Source organism: Somniosus microcephalus, chromosome 11 (genome assembly GCF_052327205.1).
Source record: "Somniosus microcephalus isolate GS21.2 chromosome 11, FLI_Smic_1.0, whole genome shotgun sequence".
Classification (NCBI taxonomy): Eukaryota; Metazoa; Chordata; class Chondrichthyes; order Squaliformes; family Somniosidae; genus Somniosus; species Somniosus microcephalus.
The window spans coordinates 95,054,269-95,075,356 of NC_140997.1; the positions used below are offsets into that span (position 1 = coordinate 95,054,269).

At 46.0% G+C, this 21,088-nt stretch overlaps 2 protein-coding genes across 2 annotated transcripts in view; one reads left to right on the forward strand and one right to left on the reverse strand.

The window, feature by feature from the left end:
- Positions 1 to 21,088, forward strand: part of eif2ak1 (eukaryotic translation initiation factor 2-alpha kinase 1) — a 43,468-nt gene that overhangs the window by 13,610 nt on the left and 8,770 nt on the right. Inside the window, exons 9-12 of the mRNA XM_086001095.1 lie at positions 269 to 776; positions 9,436 to 9,544; positions 9,704 to 9,810; positions 20,937 to 21,057. Coding sequence (XP_085857221.1) covers positions 269 to 776; positions 9,436 to 9,544; positions 9,704 to 9,810; positions 20,937 to 21,057 — 845 coding nt within the window. The remainder of the gene's footprint in view (positions 1 to 268; positions 777 to 9,435; positions 9,545 to 9,703; positions 9,811 to 20,936; positions 21,058 to 21,088) is intronic.
- Positions 10,398 to 20,390, reverse strand: LOC147110781 (ankyrin repeat domain-containing protein 61-like). Its single transcript, XM_086001096.1, has 3 exons — positions 20,016 to 20,390; positions 17,673 to 17,767; positions 10,398 to 11,849 (listed from the first exon to the last, which is right to left on the reverse strand). Exons 1-3 carry the CDS (start codon positions 20,178 to 20,180, stop codon positions 10,823 to 10,825), a joined length of 1,287 nt encoding a protein of 428 aa, XP_085857222.1. The 5' UTR covers positions 20,181 to 20,390; the 3' UTR covers positions 10,398 to 10,822.

Sequence of the window (21,088 nt, forward strand, 5' to 3'; positions counted from 1 at the left end):
TGTCCCAGGACACCCCAAAGCACTTTATAGCTAATGAAGTACTTTTGAAGTGCAGTCACTGTGGTAATGTAGGAATTGTGAGACATAGGGAAAAAATATGGGGGTAGGAGACAACAACCCAGAGCTTCAATCTGGAGGATTTATGGTCCAGATGCACTTTAGTGCTTTTGGAAGCATCTGTATAACTTTTTTCTTGTAGTTAAGGTTATTTTTATACATTTGATAGTTTAAAACTTGTAGAACTAATGTATCAAATTGTATTCTACAGAGACCCTTCTGTCCAGAACACGCAAACCAGTGGCTCAAGTATCATTTTTGCGGACCCTAGTTGTGTTGAGAGAGTGGGAGAGACTTTGTCAGGGAGCAAACTGGTTGAGGAAGAGATGTGCACGAGCATTTCAAAGGAAAATGGCAATCGAATTTCCTTGTACAATGAAGACTATGGAGCGAACCTTCTAAATAATGGTAGACGTCAATCACCAGCCTTACTCCCGGGAGTGAAGAGTCTCAAGGTGAACTCTTCACATTTTTATTTGAAGAATGTGTCTGTACACAGTGGCACAGATGCAAGCTCTGAGCTACAGTTGTCCCGTGTGGAAAGGAACAAATTGGACCCATTGGATGAAGCATTGGAGTCGGAGACACAAGATCCCAAGAGGGATGAAGAAAGAGTAACTGGTGCTATAGAGGAGCTTTCAGGTTCGTCTGTCTACCTAAGCAGTAGTTCAAGTCCAGAGGATTGCTCGTCATTCACAGATGTAGACTCTGAGTCCAAGGTGAGGAAGCAGCAGCTGCTGCTTTAGAATTCTTTTGAAATTCAACATAAGGAATATGTGCTGGGGATAGGAATGCTTTTCCCATTCCATAGCAGCCAGTGCCAGCATCAAAAACACTCACGTTGGATACAGAGTAAAGCTTCCTCTACATTGTCCCATCAAACATTCTAAGGGCAGGTACAGCATGGGTTAGATACAGAGTAAAACTCCCTCTACACTGCCCCATCAAACACTCCCAGGGCAGGTACAGCACGGGTTAGATACAGAGTAAAGCTCCCTCTACACTGTCCCATCAAACACTCCCAGGGCAGGTACAGCACAGGTTAGATACAGAGTAAAACTCCCTCTACACTGCCCCATCAAACACTCCCAGGGCAGGTACAGCACGGGTTAGATACAGAGTAAAGCTCCCTCTACACTGTCCCATCAAACACTCCCAGGGCAGGTACAGCACAGGTTAGATACAGAGTAAAGCTCCCTCTACACTGCCCCATCAAACACTCCCAGGGCAGGTACAGCACGGGTTAGATACAGAGTAAAGCTCCCTCTACACTGCCCCATCAAACACTCCCAGGGCAGGTACAGCACGGGTTAGATACAGAGTAAAGCTCCCCCTACATTGTCCAATCAAACATTCTAAGGGCAGGTACAGCACAGGCTAGATACGGAGTAAAGCTCCCTGTTGCTTTTCCATGGGACGTAGCCCCATCTTTAAAGGAGTGTCCCTCCTGTATCAATGTATCATTTCTATTTTTCTCACAAACTATCGAAGTGGAATTGACTATTAATGCTCAGATAAGGCCACTTTTATGCCATGGACCTCAAGCCCACTGGGAACTCGGTTGAGATTATCCAAACTCGCTTCAATGGGAAGCTTACAGCCAGCAGAAAGAGGAGACCTTCAACAGCTCATCAGGGAGGGAGAAAGTTACCTGGACCTTTTGCTCCAGGAGGCAGCCACACCCCTTAGATTAAATACTTTAGAATTGACACGTGGTCAGGGACAGGAGGGTGAGACTGCGAGTGAGGCAGGTACAGGGATCCAGGAGGTAGTATTGCAGGAGCCTCAGTCCCTGCACTTGTCCAATAGATTCAAGATTCTTGCAATCTTTGTGGACCAGTACGGGGACTGCGGGGAGGACGAGCAAACTGACCACGGCACCGTGGTACAGGAAGCCGTTCAAGAGTAAAAAGGAAGGTGGTTGTAGCAGGTGACAGTATAGTTAGGGGGATAGACACTGTTCTCTGCAGCCAGGAGCGTGACTCCTGAAGGCTATGTTGCCTACCTAGTGCCAGGGCAAAGGACATCTCCTCCGGGCTGGAGAAGAACTTGGAGTAGGAGGGGGAGGATCCAGTTGTTGTGGTCCACGTAGGTACCAACGAAATAGGTAGGACAAAGAAAGAGGTTCTGCTGAGAGAGTTTGAGCAGCTAGGGACTAAATTAAAAGGCGGAACCACAAAGGTCATAATCTCTGGATTATTACCGGAGCCACGAGCAAATTGGCATAGGGTCAATATGATCAGGGAGATGAATGAGTGGCACAAAGATTGGTGTGGGAGAAGTGGGTTTCGATTTGTGGGGCACTGGCACCAGTACTGGGGAAAGAGAGAGCTGTTCCGTTGGGACGGACTACACCTGAACCATGCTGGGACCAGAGTTCCAGCGAATCGAATAACTAGGGAGGTAGATAGAGCTTTAAACTAAATAAGCGGGGGGAGGGTCCTGGTGTAGAATGCTAAAGAAAAAAGACAAGGAAGCAGTGCAGGAAAGTGATAAGGATAACCAGATTGTGTCAGGAAGGGACAGAGCGTACAAACAAATAGGGTCCGGGTAAGAAAAATGGTAATAAGACAAATAGGGCCATAATACAAAAAAAAATGTTAAGATGTCTAAAAAATGTTAAAAAGACAAATCTAAAGGCACTGTATCTGAATGCACGGGGCATTCATAATAAGGTAGACGAATTAACAGCACAAATAGATGTAAACGGATACGATATAATTGCGATTACGGAGACATGGCTGCAGGGTAACCAAGGTTGGGAGCTGAATATCCAAGGATATTTGATATTTAGGAAGGACAGGCAAAAGGGAGGTGGAGTGGCCTTGTTAGTAAAGGATGAAATCAGAGCAATAGTGAGAAAGGATATTGGCTCAGAAAATCAAGATGTAGAATCAGCCTGGGTGGAGCTAAGAAGCACCAAGGGGCAGAAAACATTGGTGGGAGTTGTCTATATGCCTCCAAAACAGTTAGTATTAGTAATGTAGTGGATGGCATCAAACAGGAAATTAGAAATGCATGTAACAAGGGTACTACAGTAATCTTGGGTGACTTTAATCTACATCTAGACTGGCCAAACCAAATTAGCAATAATACTGTGGAGGATGAATTCCTGGAGTGTGTGTACGAGATGGTTTTTTAGACCAGTATGTTGAGGAGCCAACTAGGGAACAGGCTATCCTAGATTGGGTATTGTGCAATGAGAAGGGGTTAATTAATAATCTTGTTGTGCGGGGTCCTTTAGGGAAGAGTGACCATAACATGATAGAATTCTTCATTTAAAATGGAAAGTGAAGAAGTCCAATCCGAAACTAGGGTCCTAAATCTAAACAAAGGAAACTATGAAGGTATGAGGAGTGAGTTGGCTATGATAGATTGGAGAGCTTCATTAAAAGGAATGACAGTGGATAGGCAATGACTAACATTTAAGGAACGAATGCATGAATTGCAACAGTTATACATTCCTTTCTGGCGCAAAAACACAAAAGGAAAAGCAGCCCAACCATGGCTAACAAAAGAAATTAAGGATAGTATTAGATCCAAAGAGGAGTCATATAAAGTAGCCAGAAAAAGTAGCAAGCCTGAGGATTGGGAGCAGTTTAGAGTTCAGCAAAAAAGGACCAAGAGATTGATTGAGAGGGGAAAAATAGAGTATGAGAGTAAACTTGCAAGGAACATAAAAGCAGATTGTAAAAGCTTCTAGTATGTAAAAAGAAAAAGATTAGTGAAGACAAATGCAGGTCCCTTACAGTCAGAAACGGGAGAATTTATAATGGGGAACAAGGAAATGGCAGAGCAGTTAAAAAATACTTTGGTTCTGTCTTCACGGAAGAGGACACAAATAACTTCCCAGAAATGCTAGGGAACCAAGGGTCTAGTGAGAAGGAGGAATTAAAGGAAATTAGTATTAGTAAAAAAAATAGTGCTGGAGAAATGAATAAATCCCCAGGGCCTGATAATCTGCATCCCAGAGTACTAAAAGATGTAGCCGTGGAAATAGTGGATGCATTGGTTGTCATCTTCCAAAATTCTATAGATTATGGAACAGTTCCTGCAGATTGGAGGGTGGCAAATGTAACCCCACTATTTAAAAAAGGAGAGAGAGAAAACAGGGAACTACAGGTTAGCCTAACATCAGTAGCAGAGAAAATGCTAGAGTCTACTATTAAGGATGTGATAACAGGACACTTAGAAAATATCAACGGGATTAGACAAAGTCAACATGGATTTATGAAAGGGAAATCGTGTTTGACAAACCTACTGGAGTTTTTTGAGGATGTAACTGGTAGAATAGATAAGGGAGAACCAGTGGATGTGGTGTATTTGGATTTTCCAAGAAGGCCTTTGATAAAGTCCCACATAAAAGGTAAGTGTGCAAAATTAAAGCACATGCGTTTGGGGGTAATATACTGGCATGAATTGAAAATTGGTTAACAGACAGGAAACAGAGAATAGGAATAAATGGGTCTTTTTCAGGGTGGTAGGCGGTGGCTAGTGGGGTACTGCAGGGATCAGTGCTTGGGCCCCAGCTATTCACAATATATATGTCAATGGTTTGGATGAGGGAACCAAATGTAATATTTCCAAGTTTGCTGACGACACGAAACTAGGTGGGATTGTGAGTTGTGAGGAGGATGCAAAGAGGCTTCAAGGTGATTTAGACAAGGTGAGTGAGTGGGCAGATGCAGTATAATGTGGATAAATGTGAAGTTATCCACTTCAGTAGGAAAAACATTATTTAAATGGTGCTAGATTGGGAAATGCTGATGTACAAAGGGACCTGGGTGTCCTTGTACACCAGTCACTGAAAGCAAACATGCTGGTGCAGCAAGCAGATAGGAAGGCAAATGGTATGTATGTTGGCCTTCATTGCAAGAGGATTTGAGTACAGGAGCAAGGATGTCTTACTACAGTTGTACAGGGCCTTGGTGAGACCACACCTGGAGTACTGTGTGCAGTTTTGGTCTCCTTACCTAAGAAAGGATATACTTGCCATAGAGGGAGTGCAGCAAAGGTTCACCAGACTGATTCCTGGGATGGCAGGACTGTCGTATGAGGAGAGATTGGGTCGACTAGGCCTGTATTCACTAGAGCTTAGAAGAATGAGAGGGGATCTCATTGAAACATATAAAATTCTGACAGGGCTAGACAGACTGGATGCAGGGAGGGAGGATGTTTCCCCTGGCTGGGGTTCTAGAACGAGGGGTCACAGTCTCAGGATATGGGGTAGGACACTTATGACTGAGATGAGACATTTCTTCATTCAGAGGGTGGTGAACCTGTGGAATTCTCTACCCCAGAAGGCTGTGGAGGCCAAGTCACTGAATATATTTAAGAAGGAGATAGATAGATTTCTAGAAACAAATGGCATCAAGGGGTATGGGGAGAGAGCGGGAATATGGTATTGAGATAGAGGATCAGCCATGATCATATTGAATGGCAGAGCAGGCTCGAAGGGCTGAATGGCCTAATCCTGCTCCTATTTTTCTGTGTTGGGTTCAAACCCAAGCCCCGCAGTTGAATGAACCCACTGCACCAAACAACCCCCGAGTTGGGCCGAATCTTTATCATTCCTTAAGTTCTTGGCACTAGTGGTTTTACCAAAGCAATGCGAATGTCAAAGCTTTTCAGTTTAATGGACATCCATCAGTTAGTCTGTTGTGGCATTTTGTAACTTATACTTTACTAAGTTAAATGATCATGAAACATAGAAGATAGGAGCAGGAGTAGGCCATTCGGCCCCTCAAGCCTGCTCCGCCATTCAATGAGATCATGGCTGATCATCCAAATTCAGTACCCTGTTCCTGCCTTCTCTCCATATCCCTTGATCCCTTTAGCCTTAAGAAATATATCCAACTCCTACTTGAGTATATTTAATGAATTGGCCTCGACTGCCTTCTTTGGCAGAGAATTCCACAGGTTCACCACTCTCTGGGTGAAGAAATTCCTCCTCATCTCTGTCCTAAATGGCTTACTCCTTATCCTTAGACTGTGACCCCTGGTTCTGGACTCCCCGACCATCGGGAACATCCTTCCAGCATCTAGTCTGTCTAGTCCTGTTAGAATTTTATAAGTTTCGATGAGATCCCCTCTCATTCTTCTAAACTCCAGCGAGTACAAGCCCAATCGACCCAATCTCTCCTCATATGTCATTCCTGCCATCCCAGGTAGCAGTCTGGTGAATCTTGGCAAGAACATCCTTCCTCAGATAAGGCGACCAAAACTGCACACAATACTCAAGATGTGGTCTCACCAAGGCCCTGTACAACTGCAGCAAGACATCCTTGTTCCTGTACTCAAACCCTCTCGCTACGAAGGCCAACATACCATTTGCCTTCTTAACCGCCTGCTGCACCTGCATGCTTACTTTCAGCGACTGGTGCACAAGGACGGCCAGGTCTCGTTGCACTTCCCCTTCTCCCAATCTATTGCCATTCAGATAATAATCTGCCTTCCTGTTTTTGACACCAAAGTGGATAACCTCGCATTTATCCACGTTATATTGCATCTGCTATGCTTCTGCCCAATCGCCCAACCTGTCCAAATCATACTGGAGTTTCTCGGCATCCTCCTCACAGCACACACGCCCACCCAGCTTTGTGTCGTCTGCAAACTTGGAGATATTACATCTAGTTCCCTCGTCCAGATCATTAATATATATTGTGAATAGCTGGGGTCCAAGGATCGATCCCTGCGGTACCCCACTAGTCACTGCCTGCCACTCGGAAAAAGACCCGTTTATTCCAACTCTTTCTGTCTGCCAACCAGTTCTCTATCCAAGTCAATACCTTGCCCCCAATCCCATGTGCCTTAATTTTACACGCTAATCTCTTATGCGGGATCTTATCAAAAGCCTTTTGAAAATCCAAATACACCACATTCACTGGTTCTCCCTTATCTATTTTACCAGTTACATCCTCAAAAAATTCCAGTAGATTAGTCAAGCACGATTTACCTTTTGTAAAGCCATGTTGACTTTGTCCAATCCGGTCACTTTTTTCCAAGTGCTCTGCTATTACATCCTTTATAATGGACTCTAGCATTTTCCCCACTACCGATGTCAGGCCTACCGGTCTGTAATTCCCCGTTTTCTCTCTACCACCCTTTTTGAACAGTGGGTTAACATTAGCTACCCGCCAATCCATGGGTACTGTTCCAGAGTCTATCGAATTTTGGAAGATCACCAGCAATGCATCTACTATTTCTCGGGCCACTTCCTTAAGTACCCTAGGATGTAGATTACCAGGCCCTGGGGATTTATCGGCCATCAAGCCCATCAATTTCCCTAACACCATTTCCCTACAAATACTGATTTTTATCAGTTCCTCCCTTTCATTAGACCCTATGTTCCCCGACACCTTTGGGAGGTTATTTGTGTCCTCCTTTGTGAAGACAGAACCAAAGTATGTATTTAATTGGTCTGCCATTTCTTTGTTCCCCATTATAAATTCACCTGATTCTGACTGCAAGGGACCTACGCTTGACTTCACCAATCGTTTTCTCTTCACATATCTACAAAAGCTTTTACAGTCAGTTTTTATGTTCCCTGCAAGCTTAATCTCATACTCTTATTTTCCCCCTCTTAATTAATTCCTTTGTCCTCCTTTGTTGGATCCTAAACTGCTCCCAATCCTCAGGTTTACTGCTTTTTCTGGCCAATTTATATGTCTTCTCCTTGGATCTAATTTCCCTTGTTAGCCACGGTTGAGTCACCTTTTTTGTTTTATTTTTATGCCAAACTGGGATGAACAAATTCTGTAGTTCATCCATGCGATCTTTGAATGTTTGCCATTGCCCATCCACCGTCAACCCTTTGAGTGACATTCCCCAATCAATCCTACCCAACTCGCACCTCATACCATCGTAGTCTCCTTTATTTAAATTCAGGACCCTGGTCTCTGAGTCAACTATTTCACTCTCCATCTTAATGAAGAATTGTATCATATTATGATCGCTCCGACCCAAGGGGCCTCGTACAACAAGATTGCTAATTACTCCTTTCTCATTACATAATACTCAGTCTAAGATGGCCTGATCTCTAGTTGGTTCCTCGACATATTGGTCCAGGAAACCATCCCGTATACACTCCAGGAATTCCTCCTCCACAGTATTGTTACTAATTTGGTTAGCCCAATCTATATGTAGATTAAAGTCACCCATGATAACTGCTGTGCCCTTATATGAGTCCTAATGGTGAAAGCTGAGTTTTGTAAAATGTTGAATTTGAAATCTATTAACGATTTTTTAAATCTGATTGTCGTCTCACATGTTGCACCTCAGGAAGGGTATATTGGCCGTAAATGGGGTGCACCACAGATTCACCAGAATGATACCGAGACTAAAAGTGTTAAATTATGAGGGCAGTTTGCAGAGACTAGGCTTGTATTCCCTTGAGAAAAGATCAAGGGTTGATCTAATTGAGATGTTTAAGATAATTAAAGGAATTGATGGGGTAGATAGAAACTATTTCCTCTGGTGGGGGAGTCCAGAACAAGGGGGCATAACCTTAAAATGAGAGCTAGGCTGTTCAGGGGTGATGTCAGGAAGCGCTTCTTCACACAAAGGGTTAAGAAATCTGGAACCCCCCCCCCCCCCCCCCCCCCTCAAAAAAAGTTGTTGAGTCTGGGGTCAATTGAAAATTTCAATACCGAGATTGATCGGATACCGATCAGCCATTATCTAATTGAATGTTGGAACAGGCTCGAGGGGCTAAATGGCCTCCTCCTGTTCCTATGTAGCATCACTGCCGCCATTTTGTTGTTGACAATCTGATTCGCGTCACGTGACTGCTGGGGACAGGGCGAAACAAATACAAGTGTCTATTTTCTTCAACTTATTATTAGTGGGGACCTCTTAAAGGGGCACGCACTTGTTGTCCAGTGATACTGGGGGAATCCTTTTGAAACAATCTGATTAAAATAGGCAAAACCATGTCCTGTTGGACAATCCTGGAGCATTTTGGCATGTCTGTGTGTTAGTGTGTCTTGAGCATAAAAATCTAGGCTGACACTCCAGTGCAGTGCTGAGGGAGTGCTGCACTGTCGGAGGTGCTGCCTTTCGGATGAGACGTTAAACCGAGGCCCCGTCTACTCTCTCAGGTGGACGTAAAGATCCCATGGCACTATTTCGAAGAAGAGCAGGAGAGTTCTCCCCGGTGTTCTGTCCAATATTTATCCCTCAACCAACATCACTAAAACAGATTATTTGGTCATATTGCTGTTTGTGGGAGCTTTCTGTGTGCAATCTGGCTGCCGCGTTTCCTGCATTACAACAGTGACTACTCTTCAAAATTACTTCATTGGCTGTAAAGCGCTTTGGGATGTTCTGAAGTTGTGAAAGGCACTGTATAAATGCAAGACTTTCTTGCTTATTTCTTAGATCCATTTCCACCTCATGCTATATATACAAATGCAGTTGTGCGAGGGGTCGCTTCAGGATTGGATTTTGGAAAGGAATACCAGCCCGAGAGGGGGTCCGTCACTTATCTGTGAGTTGTTTAATTCTTAATCATCTCTCATGCATCTTATTAAATATTCCATTTACTTGGTTCTAACTCTCCTATTTGATACAAAATAAGTCTTTATATTTTTTTTAAAAACTCATTAAAATTGTAAAATTCAATTTTCAACTTTTTGGTATCCTTCAGGTCCGTTTGGTTTGGTGGAGTCTGACTGCACCGCTCACATATTCCGTCAGCTGCTCGAGGGAGTGCACTTCATCCACTCCAAGGCCGTCATGCATAGAGATTTGAAGGTGAGTCTGTGTCACAGCGCTCAGTGCAAGACTTTACCGAATCACAGAAGGAGGCCGTTTGGCCCATCGAGCCTATGCTAGCTCTTTGAAAGAGCTCTCCAATTAGTCCCACTCCCCTGCTCCCCATAGCCCAGCAAATTTTTCCTTTTCAAGTATTTATCCAATTCCCTTTTGAAAGTTACTATTGAATCTGCTTCCACTGTCCTTTCAGGCAGAGTATTCCAGATCACAACTACATCTCCCCCCTGGCTTTTTTGGCAATTATCTTAAATCTGTGTCCTCTGGTTACCGACCCTCCCGCCAATGGAAACTGTTTCTCCTTATTTATTCCAACAAAACCCTTCATAACACCTCTTGCTAAAACTCCCCTTAACCTCCTCTGCTCTAAGGAGAACAATCCCAGCTTCTCCAGTCTAATCAGATGATGGAGGTGGCCCTGTATTAAATTTCACACAAATACTCTGTCCTTTCATTATGCACTCGGCAATCTCAAGTAATACCATGGACCTTTTATTCCTCAGTTAGTGTTTCTAGAGCTCCCCCTCACCCCCTTTGTTCTTATAGCGATGAAAAGAACCAGTCAGATATCAATGTTTTATTTTTATTTTTGGTAAAAAAAGAACCTTGTGTTTCATTTAAGCAGTGGCTGATTTGAGAAAGTATTTAGATTTAGTTCACAAGATCTTGAAATCTAGTCAAAAGCAAGGAGGGAAGAAAGGACACAGCAGTGCCGTTCTCAGTTAGACCTGAGGTTTTTGATGACAGCAAAGTGGCAAAAATTCTGTAACCTTTCAGTAAGAAGGCTAGCATATCAAATGATTCACAGACTAGGCGGGTCTAGTTGTAAATGGAAGGATATTTTCGAAACTCTTGTATTTTCTTACGACTAATCAAATTGAGAGAGTTAAACCAGTACCCACCGAGTGACGGTAGAAGTTACTTGGGCTCCAGAAAAGATACCCATCGGTGCATCTAAAATAAATAAACACCCGTCGGTAAAATCTGCATCCGCTCAGAGGTGCATGTGGAGCAGGCTGTTGTTCAGCTCCACTTGACCCTCGCACTCCGGCCGCTCTTTCGGCTTGACCGTGATCTCCGCCAGCCTGTCTGCGTAGTCCTGGTAACCGTACACAAACTGCCAGACCAAGGTGGGCAGGATCTGCTTGAGGCGTTGGCTGTGCCGGTGGCCGTAAACCTTCCTGACCGCCACCCGGCAGAGGTCCCGGAGCGCCGGAGGCTCCCGGCTCAGGGCCAGCAAGAACTCCCGGTGCCGGCGGAACTCTGGGACCAGTAGCCCACTGGGCAGCACCCCCCCGGCGCCGGCGATCCGCGGAGGGCAGGATAGGCTGAGCAGCATGGCCAGCAGACGGCCGCACCGGAGGTTGGGCCGGCGCTCCAGGAAGAGGGAGAGGGCCGACTCGCCCAGCTCCGTCTGCAGGCCGAGGTCGGCATCGTGCTCCAGCAGCAGCTCGACGATCTCCTCCCGCCCCCCGAAGCAGGCCTCGTGCGCTGCTGTCCTCCCCCGCCAGTCCCGGGCATCCACGGCGGCGCCTGCTGCCAACAGCGCCCGCACGCAGCCCAGGCCGGCCCCCAGCCGCTGCCCGCCCTTGCCAGAGGCGGCGCAGACGGCCAGCTGGAGCGGGGTGCCTCCGCTGCCCGCCACCTGGCTGTCCACCCGTGCCCCCCGGCCCAGTAGCTCCTCCGTCATGCGGCGGTCCAGCACCCCACTGGCCATGTGCAGTGGGGTCATGCCATGCTGGTCGCGCGCCTCCAGGTCAGCGCCGTGCCGCGCCAGGATGGCCACCGCCGGCCAGGCCCCATGCTGCACGGCCAGGTGCAGCGGCGTGTCCTGGCCCCCGCCATCGATGGCTGCGTTGACCCGCACCCCGTGCTGGCACAGCAGCAAGAGGCAGAACTCTGCTCGGCTCTGCATGGCCGCCATGGCTTTCTCGAACTTGGTCTTAGGTACGATCCAGTCTCGGACTATGTTGGGCCAGTGCATGATGATAAGATGCAGTGCTGTTCGGCCTCTGGCATCCCTAAGGCAAAGAAAGAGAAACAAAATCCATAAGAATTTTTAAAAGAAAGGACTAGCATTTATATAGCGCCTTTGACAACCTCAACAACAACAACTTGTATTTCTATAGCAGCTTTAAATGAGTAAAATGTCCCAAGGTGCTGCACAGGAGTATTTTAAGACAAAAAAATTGACACTGATCCACATAAGGAGAAATTAGGGCAGGTGACCAAAAGCTTGATCAAAGAGGTAGGTTTTAAGGAGCGTCTTAAAGGAGGAAAGAGAGGTAGCGAGGTGGAGAGGTTTAGGGAGGGAATTCCAGCGCTTAGGACCTAGGCAACAGAAGGCACGGCCACCAATGGCTGAGCAATTATAATCAGGGATCCTCAAGAGGGCAACATTAGAGGAGCGCAGATATCTCGGGGTGGGGGGTTGTGGGGCTGGAGGAAGGGGCGAGGCCATGGAGGGATTTGAAAACAAGGATGAGAATTTTGAAATCGAGGTGCTGCTTAACCGGGAGCCAATGATAGGCGAACCGGACTTGGTGCAAGTTAGGACACGGGCAGCCGAGTTTTGGATGATTGCAAGTTTACGTAGGGTAGAATGTGGGAGGCCAGCCAGGAGTGCGTTGGAATAGTCAAGTCTAGAGATAACAAAGGCATGGATGAGGGTTTCAGCAGTGGATGAGCTGAGGCAAGGGCGGAGACGGGCGATGTTACAGAGGTGGAAGTAGGCGGTCTTTGTTATGCTGCGGATGTGTGGTCGGAAGCTCATTTCAGGGTCAAATATGACACCAAGGTTGTGAACAGTGTGGTTCAGCCTCAGTCAGATGTTAGGGAGAGGGATGGAGTCAGTGGCGAGGAAACAGAGTTTGTGGCACGGACCAAAACAATGGCTTCGGTCATCCCAATATTTAATTGGGAGAACATTTTTGCTCATCCAGAACTGTATGTCGGACAAGCAGTCTGACAATTTAGACACTGTGGAGACGTCCCAAAGTGCTTTACAGCCAATTAAGTATGACCTGTAGGGGGTGGCGCGTGTGCCCAGTCAGTTATGCCCCTGACTGTCTGTGAGTGGTTCGAATCGCTCCCACGCCCCTGGGTTCTAGACACCGGACTTAGGTACAGGCGGCGATACAGAAAACTCAAGTAGACCGGTGGTTTGGTGTAAGAAAACCAAGATTTTATTAAAACAGAAAATAAAACAGTCTTATGAGAAGTCACTCGTATAAAATACAGGCAAATACGAAAATGTATATACTTATACAGGGAATGGGGAACACACGGCACATCGAGGGAAAAACAACTACATTAACAATCCACTTATCCTTATCCCACCCCCCTAAACCTAACTAGATTAAGCTATGAGGGGCCAGAATTCATGCTCACCAATCCAAAGCCTGTTATTCGTTATGGCGTGGACACATGCGTTTAACGCCAGCTTAGTCTCACTGTCCTCAGATATTTCTTCCCCAAGCGTCAGCTTATAACTCGGCGCCTGGTCTTAATTAATACGTCTTCTGCTGCCCTTCTCTGCTCTTTGTCGGGTCTACCTTACTCTTCGTCTCGGTTCGTTTCGCCTCGTTTCCTCTGCCCTCTCTCGTGGCCCGGGTGTCCTGGGTGACCTTGGACTCGGGTCTCGTTCCCCTCCCCTGCGATTGGTATGGATGTCCTTGACTGCTGAAAACTTACTGCGGGGAGCGAGGAGAGAACCCGCCACGAGGCCAGGGCACGAGTACGGGTGGCGGCAGCCCAAGGCCCGACAAGAGGTCAGAGTCGAGAGCAGAGCAAGAGTCAAGAGGGACGATTGCTACTGAGGGCCTACAGTTATACTCTTTTCGATGGCCCTTATCTGCGCGCTAAATCAGGTCAGTTCATTGTTTCAATTTTGGCGGGCTGTTTTAAATGATTATAGCAATCTAAACTAACTGTTTTTAGATGGCCGTTTATCGCACCTAATGGCCTGATGTCCGGGCTGTATTGTCATTAATGCATTCTAATCGGCCTGTCCAGCCTTGATGGCTTCCATAAGCTGTTTCCGATTGTTTATGCGGACAAACTAATGGCCTCATGCATATCTGACGTAATGCATATTCAGTGTTTGCTTAACTGTCTGATTTTTCAAACACAAAAGTCCTTTTCACAGAAATGCATTTTAAGTTTCGATTTCCCAAAGCTGCCTGCGCTGTTGCAGAGTCCAAGCTTTAAAATCTTACAGGCTTTTGGTCACGAGGTGCGGTCGCCATCTTTTGGGTACCCTTTTTAAAATGTCCATGCAGGGTCCCTTTTATTAATAACCTTGGGGGATGTGGGAATTTTGCGAATCTTACACTGACCTTCTGACTCAAAAAGCGACATTGCTACTACACACTGAGCCATGGCTAGCGCTAAGTTATTGTTACAAGTTATTGCTCAGAAACTGACATTTTCACTACCTCATGGACTTTTTAAAAACTGCACAATGACTGTACTTGGGCTACCAATCACATTGCATGCACAAAATGCATGGAATTTGTGGAGAGATGTTATAACGAATCATCCGCCCTACTCTCAAATAAAAGTACTCCAGTGCAGTACTGAGGGAGTGCTGCACTGTCGGAGGTGCCGTCTTTCGGATGATACGTTAAACCGAGGCCCCGTCTGCCCTCTCGGGTGGCCATAACAGATCCCATGACACTATTTTGAAGAAGAGCAGGGGAGTTATCCCCAGTATCCTAGCCAATATTTATCCCTCAATCAAAATCTATAAAAAACAGATTATGGTCATTATCTCATCACTGTTTGTGGGACCTTGCTGTGCGCAAATTGGCTGCCGCATTTCCGACATTACAATAGTGACTATACTTCAAAAAAGTGCTTTTTTAAATTCGTTCCTGGGATGTGGGTGTCGCTGGCAAGTCCAGCATTTATTGCCCATCCCTAATTGCCTTTGAGAAGGTGGTGGTGAGCCGCCTTCTTGAACCGCTGCAGTCCGTGTGGTGAAGGTACTCCCACAGTGTTGTTAGGGAGGGAGTTCCAGGATTTTGACCCAGCGATGATGAAGGAACTTCCAAGTCAAGATGGTGTGTGACTTGGAGGAGAACTTGGAAGTGATGGTGTTCCTATGCGCCTGCTGCCCTTGTCCTTCTAGGTGGTAGAGGCCACGGGTTTGGGAGGTGCTGCCAAAGAAGCTTTGGCGAGTTGCTGCAGTGCATCTTGTAGATGGTACACACTGCAGCCACGGTACGCCGGTGCTGGAGGGAGTGAATGTTTAAGGTGGTGGATGGGGTGCCAGTCAAGCAGGCTGCTTTGTCCTGGATGGTGTCGAGTTTCTTGAGTGTTGTTAGAGCTGCACTCATCCAGGCAAGTGGAGAGTATTCCATCACACTCCTGACTTGTGCCTTGTAGATGGTGGAAAGGCTTTGGGGAGTCAGGAGGTGAGATACTCGCCACAAAATACCCAGCCTCTGACCTGCTCTTGTTGCCACAGTATTTATGTGGCTGGTCCAGTTAAGTTTCTGGTCTATGGTGACCCCCAGGACAACCACAATCCTCTTCCTTTGTGCTAGGTATGACTCCAGCCAGTGGAGAGTCTTTCCCCTGACTCCCATTGACTTCAATTTTACCAGGGCTCCTTGATGCCACACTCGGTGAAATGCTGCCTTGATGTCAAGGGCAGTCACTCTCGCCTCACCTCTGGAATTCAGCTTCTTTGTCCATGTTTGGACCAAGGCTGTAATGAGGTCTGGAGCCGAGTGGTCCTTGCGGAACCCAAACTGAGCCCCGGTGAGCAGGTTATTGGTGAGTAAGTGCCGCTTGACAGCACCGTCGACAACACCTTCCATCACTTTGCTGATGATTGAGAGTAGACTGATGGGGTGGTAATTGGCCGGATTGGATTTGTCCTGCTTTTTGTGGACAGGACAGACCTAGGCAGTTTTCCACATTGTCGGGTAGATGCCAGTGTTGTAGCTGTACTGGAACAGCTTGGCTAGAGGCGTGGCTAGTTCTGGTACAAGTCTTCAGCACGACAGCCGGGATATTGTCAAGGCCCATAGTCTTTGCTGTATCCAGTGCACTCAGCCGTTTCTTGATATCACGTGGAGTGAATTGAATTGGCTGAAGACTGGCTTCTGTGATGGTGGAGACCTCAGGAGGAGGCCGAGATGGATCATCCACTTGGCAACTGGCTGAAGATGGTTGCAAACGCTTCAGCCTTGTCTTTTGTAGTCGCATGCTGGGCTCCACCATCATCGAGGATGGGGATATTCATGGAGTCTCTTCCTCCCATTAGTTGTTTAATGGTCCACCACCATTCACGACTGGATGTGGCAGAACTGCAGAGCTTTGATCTGATCCGTTGGTTGTGGGATTGCTTAGCTCTGTCTATAGCATGCTGGTTCCGTTGTTTAGCATGCATGTAGTCCTGTGTTGCAGCTTCCCCAGGTTGGCACCTCTTTTTTTAGGTACGCCCGGTGCTGCTCTTGGCATGCTCTTCTACACTCCTCATTGAACCAGGGTTGGTTGCCTGGCTTGATTTTAATGGTAGAGTGAGGGATATACTGGGCTATGAAGTTACAGATTGTGGTGGAACATAATTCTGCTGCTGCTGATGGCCCGCAGCACCTCATGGATGCCCAGTTTTGAGCTGCTAGATCTGTTCTGAATCTATCCCGTTTAGCACGGTGGTAGTGCCACACAGCATGATGGAGGGTGTCCTCAGTGTGAAGATGGGACTTCGTCTCCACAATGACTGTGCAGTGGTCACTGCTACCAATACTGTCATGGACAGATGCATCTGTGACAGGAAGATTGGTGAGGACAAGGTGAAGTAAGTTTTTCCCTCGTGTTGGTTCTCACCACCTGCTGCAGGCCCAGTCTGGCAGCTATGTCCTTCAGGACTCTGCCAACTATGTCAGGCTGTTGCTTGACTGCACAAGTCCCCAGATGTTAGTGAGGAGGACTTTGCAGGGTCGACTGGGCTGGGTGTGCCATTGTCGTGTCTGAAGCCAGTGCCGAGGTCGATGCCAGGTGGTCCGTTCGGTTTTATTATTCTTATTGTTTCTTGTAGCGGTTTGTTACAACTGAGTGTCTTGCTGGGCCATTTCAGAGGGCAGTTAAGAGTCAACCACATTGCTGTGGGTCTGGAGTCACATATAGGCCAGACCGGGTAAGGACAGCAGATTTCCTTCCCTGAAGGACATTAGTGAATCAGATGGGTTTTTACGACAATCCAATAGTTTCATGGTCACCGTTAACTGATACTAGCTTTTTATTCCAGATTTATTTAATTAACTCAATTTAAATCTCCCAGCTGCCGTGGTGGGATATTAACTCACTGTGGTAAACCACTGTTTGTATTCCTGTTTGTCCTGTTTGTATTCCACTGTGTACATGCCTGGACATGCCTCGGCTGACTCCTCCCACAGGTCCTAGTATAAAGGTGACTGCTCCCCAGCCCTTGGTATCCTGGACCGGTCGACCACTCGAGGCAGACCTCCATTCTGTTGTTAATAAAAGCCTTTAGTTACTCTTCTAACTCTCAGTCTTTTATGAGTAATTGATAGCGCATCACTCACGTCTCTGGATTATTAGTCCAGGCCTCTGGATTACTAGTGCAGTAACATAACCACTATGCTACCTTATTGGCTGTAAAGCAATTTGGGATGTCCTGAGGTTGTGAAAGGCGCTAAACAAATGCAAGTTATTTCTTTTACCACCTTGGCACCTTAATCATTCAGAATAAATATAGAGCGTCAATTCTGGTCCGCCCAGGCCCCTTGTCCCGTCCCATTTAGAGAGGCCTACGCACACTACTCGAGAACCACCGGAACAGATTAGAACGTTTAACTTGCAACACTTACCTTGCCTCGATATCAGCCTTCTGTTGAAGTAAGCATTGTAAACTCTTTGCCTTTCTGTATGTTGCAGCCAAGTGGATTGGAAGGACGGCCAACTCCTTCGGATGATAGAAATGTATTACAAGTATTAGACCAATAACATAGTTTTGAAAAGTATTTGCTTCTTGGACATTGACTTACATGGTGCTCGCTGACCTACATTGGCTCCCAGTTAAGCAGCGCCTTGATTTTAAAATTCTCATCCTTGTTTTCAAATCCCTCTATGGCCTCGCCCCTCCCTATCTCTGTAACCTCCTCCAGCCCTATAATCCCCCGAAATCTCTGCACTCCTCCAATTCCGGCTTTTTGAACATCCCAGATTTTAATCGCTCCATCATTGGTGGCCGTGCCTTTGGCTGCCAATGTCCTAAGCTCTGGAATTCCCTCCCTAAACCGCTCTATCTCTCTTTCCTCCTTTTAAGACGCTCCTTAAAACCTACCTCTTTGAACAAGCTTTTGGTCATCTGCCCTAACATCTCTTTATGTGGCTTGGTGTCAAATTTTGTTTTTGATAACGCTCCTGTGAAACGGCTTGGGATATTTTACTATGTTAAAGGCGCTATGTAAATATAAGTTGTGTTAAAATAATCAAGTTTTCTTAAAATTGATCGGTTTAGATTCTGTTACACCGAAAATGCCTTAATATCTCTGCTTGTTCATATTTGTGGCCTCTTCTCTCCTGAAGTCATTGACTCTTGCTAGAGTACGGTCCTGTGGGTCTCGTGAATCATGTGGTGAGACCCAGACAGTGACTGTCATCTCAGGCAGCTATTCGACTGAAAGGGGAACCAGCACTGAGCCCAATTCCACCTTCACCAGATGTCTACACACCTGATCTTTCCAGCAGGGGTCACTATCGGGAATGGGAACCGTGGCTGACACTTTTTTAACCGTCTTTCCTTCCCCCTCTCTCACCTTTTAAAGTATAACACCTCAGAATATCACTCTTCGGGGTAAGTAAGTTAATCTGACAGTATTCTCCATTTAAAGGAACTTCGAGCCTAATCAACAGGCTTTTCTGCTAGGTAGCTCATGTATTAGAAAGGTACAAAAGGGATAAACTGAATGGCCTTTTCTCACAGATAATTTATGGTCAGCAAATTGATGGGAATGACTGGACCCATCCTGAACTTTTGTCCAGCTGAAATGTCAAGCTTAGACCAATGGAACATGTTTTATGTAAATTAGATGGCTAATAGCCCTGGGAAAGAAAACTCTACATCATGGACATCATCATCTACATACCCAAAGTATCTGAGGACAATGTGTGGAGAATCGGTCAGCGATGCATTATATTGTTGCCCAGGATATTTACAGATATTAAAGTATACATCAGAAAGCCCCAGTATCTTTCTTCTTTGTGGTTGACCTCTTAGCACCATCCAGCATCTACTGTAGCATAGTCTCCCCTCTGTTACAGGGAGAACAGCTTAAGAGCATTGAGGTTTGATGATACCCAATAGCCTCTTGTCTTGAACTATTCTTGTGTTCAAAGCCTTGGCTCGATCACTTCAAAAGGAGTGAATTATAAATTGGGTGAATTTATGAATCCCTGGTCGGAATATTTCACTTGAGGAAAAGTGGGGTGTTCAACTCTAGACTCGAGTGACCTGGCAAATATGGATCTACTTCTCTTGAATCCAGAGGCTCAGTTGGATAATGCATCCCTCCTATTTTGTTTTGACAAGTTGATCAAAAAAGAGATTTGATAGCAGTGTTTAAAATCATGAAGGGTTTAGATAGAGTAAATAAAGAGAAACTGTTTCCAATGGCTGAAGGGTCGATAATCAACATACCCCCTAAGCTGTGCGGAAGAGTTACAAGAATGGCTCCAGGGATGAGGGACTTCAGTTACGTGGATAGACTGGAGAAGTGTTCAAGATCATGAGGGGTCTGGACAGAGTAGATAGAGAGAAACTGTTCCCATTGGCAGAAGGGTTGAGAACCAGAGGACACAGATTTAAGGTGATTGGCAGAAGAACCAAAGGTGACATGAGGAAAAACTGTTTTACACAGCGAGTGGTTAGGACCTGGAATGCACTGCCTGAAAGGGTATTGACCAGCTAGAGACTTATTTCTACTGACAAGGCTTTTAGGTGGAAGGGGAATTGGGGAGGATCACATGATTCTTTTAGCACTTCAAGGTGTATAACCCCCAGGTATATCCTGGATGCAAGTTCAAAAAATGCGGAAGGCTAAACTATATAGGTAGATCATTTTATGATCAACCTTTATAGATTTTATATAAAACCTCTGATACACTTAAGACAAAGTAAAAGGAATGTCTGAATGATTGGCTGGATTTACCTGAGTTTGAAGTTTGGGGAACAAGACACAGTTTTTCCAAATAGCTATGGGATCATTGATTGGATGGACCTTCAGCAAGCTTGTGATATTCTCTCGGTCTCCTTTCATAATGGCATCGTGAAGCTTGGCATGGCGATCATTAAATTCAGCGCGGCATTCACACATTTTTATTAGAGCTTTCTTCGGCAGGGGTTTTATACAAAGTGACTTCAGGATCGGCACATTCTCTGCTCACGCAGTCTCCATGCAACTGATTAGTAGAAACATGAGTGTGGTCGCTTACATGTAGTCAGATTGAGACCCCTGCAGACTCCCTTCTTGCTTTGATGTGCGGGGAGAGGTTTCCTGTTGGGAGGCAGCAGTTGCACGTGCGCGATTTTGATTCGTTTTGGGTTGTGATGGTAGCGGATTGTGATATCACAATCTTTCCGTTCCGTTCGGAATTCGAACTGCGATGTTACAATCTTGAGTTGTGTTTGGGATTGTCGAACAACCAGAGTGACCTGGTACCATTTGACTATTTGATCGCATCAAGCAATAGTGTCTGTCAGCTATATTTGTTATGGCGAATGGTACCCATTATTTAGATACTAGGTGTGTTCATCCTACCCCTGTCCCTCATCCCGACCAACACTGTAAAACAAATTATTTTTTCAGCTGACGAAACAGGAAGAGTTTCGGCATATTTTGATCAGATTCTGATGTCTAATCTGTTTTGTTACTGTAGTTATATCATAGAATCTTACAGTACAGAAGAAGGCTATTCGGAGAGCTCTTTCAAAGAGTTGGCACAGACACGATGGGCCGAATGGCCTCCTCCTGTGCTGTAAGATTCTGACACACTTGGCTACATGCCATGAAAGCTACTTCATTCATAGTTAAGGCTTACGTAAGCTACGCTCACAATGTGCTCTTTTAAAGCCAAGGAACATCTTTCTCCATGGCCCTGACCACCATGTTCGCATTGGGGATTTCGGACTGGCCTGCAGTGACATCATCGTCGAGGCATCGGATCCTTGGCCGGCAACAAACAAAGTAACTAGTGAGTATTGGAGGTCACAGTCTACCCGTGA

Coding starts and splice junctions, on each gene's coding strand:
- LOC147110781 (XM_086001096.1), bottom strand. CDS start 20,180: ATGTGTGAATGCCGCGCTGAATTTAATGATCGCCATGCCAAGCTTCAC. Junction 17,768..20,015: donor TCCCCAAACTTCAAACTCAG/GTAAATCCAGCC, acceptor TATCATCCGAAG/GAGTTGGCCGTCCTTCCAAT. Junction 11,850..17,672: donor AAGGCTGATATCGAGGCAAG/GTAAGTGTTGCA, acceptor TCTTTGCCTTAG/GGATGCCAGAGGCCGAACAG.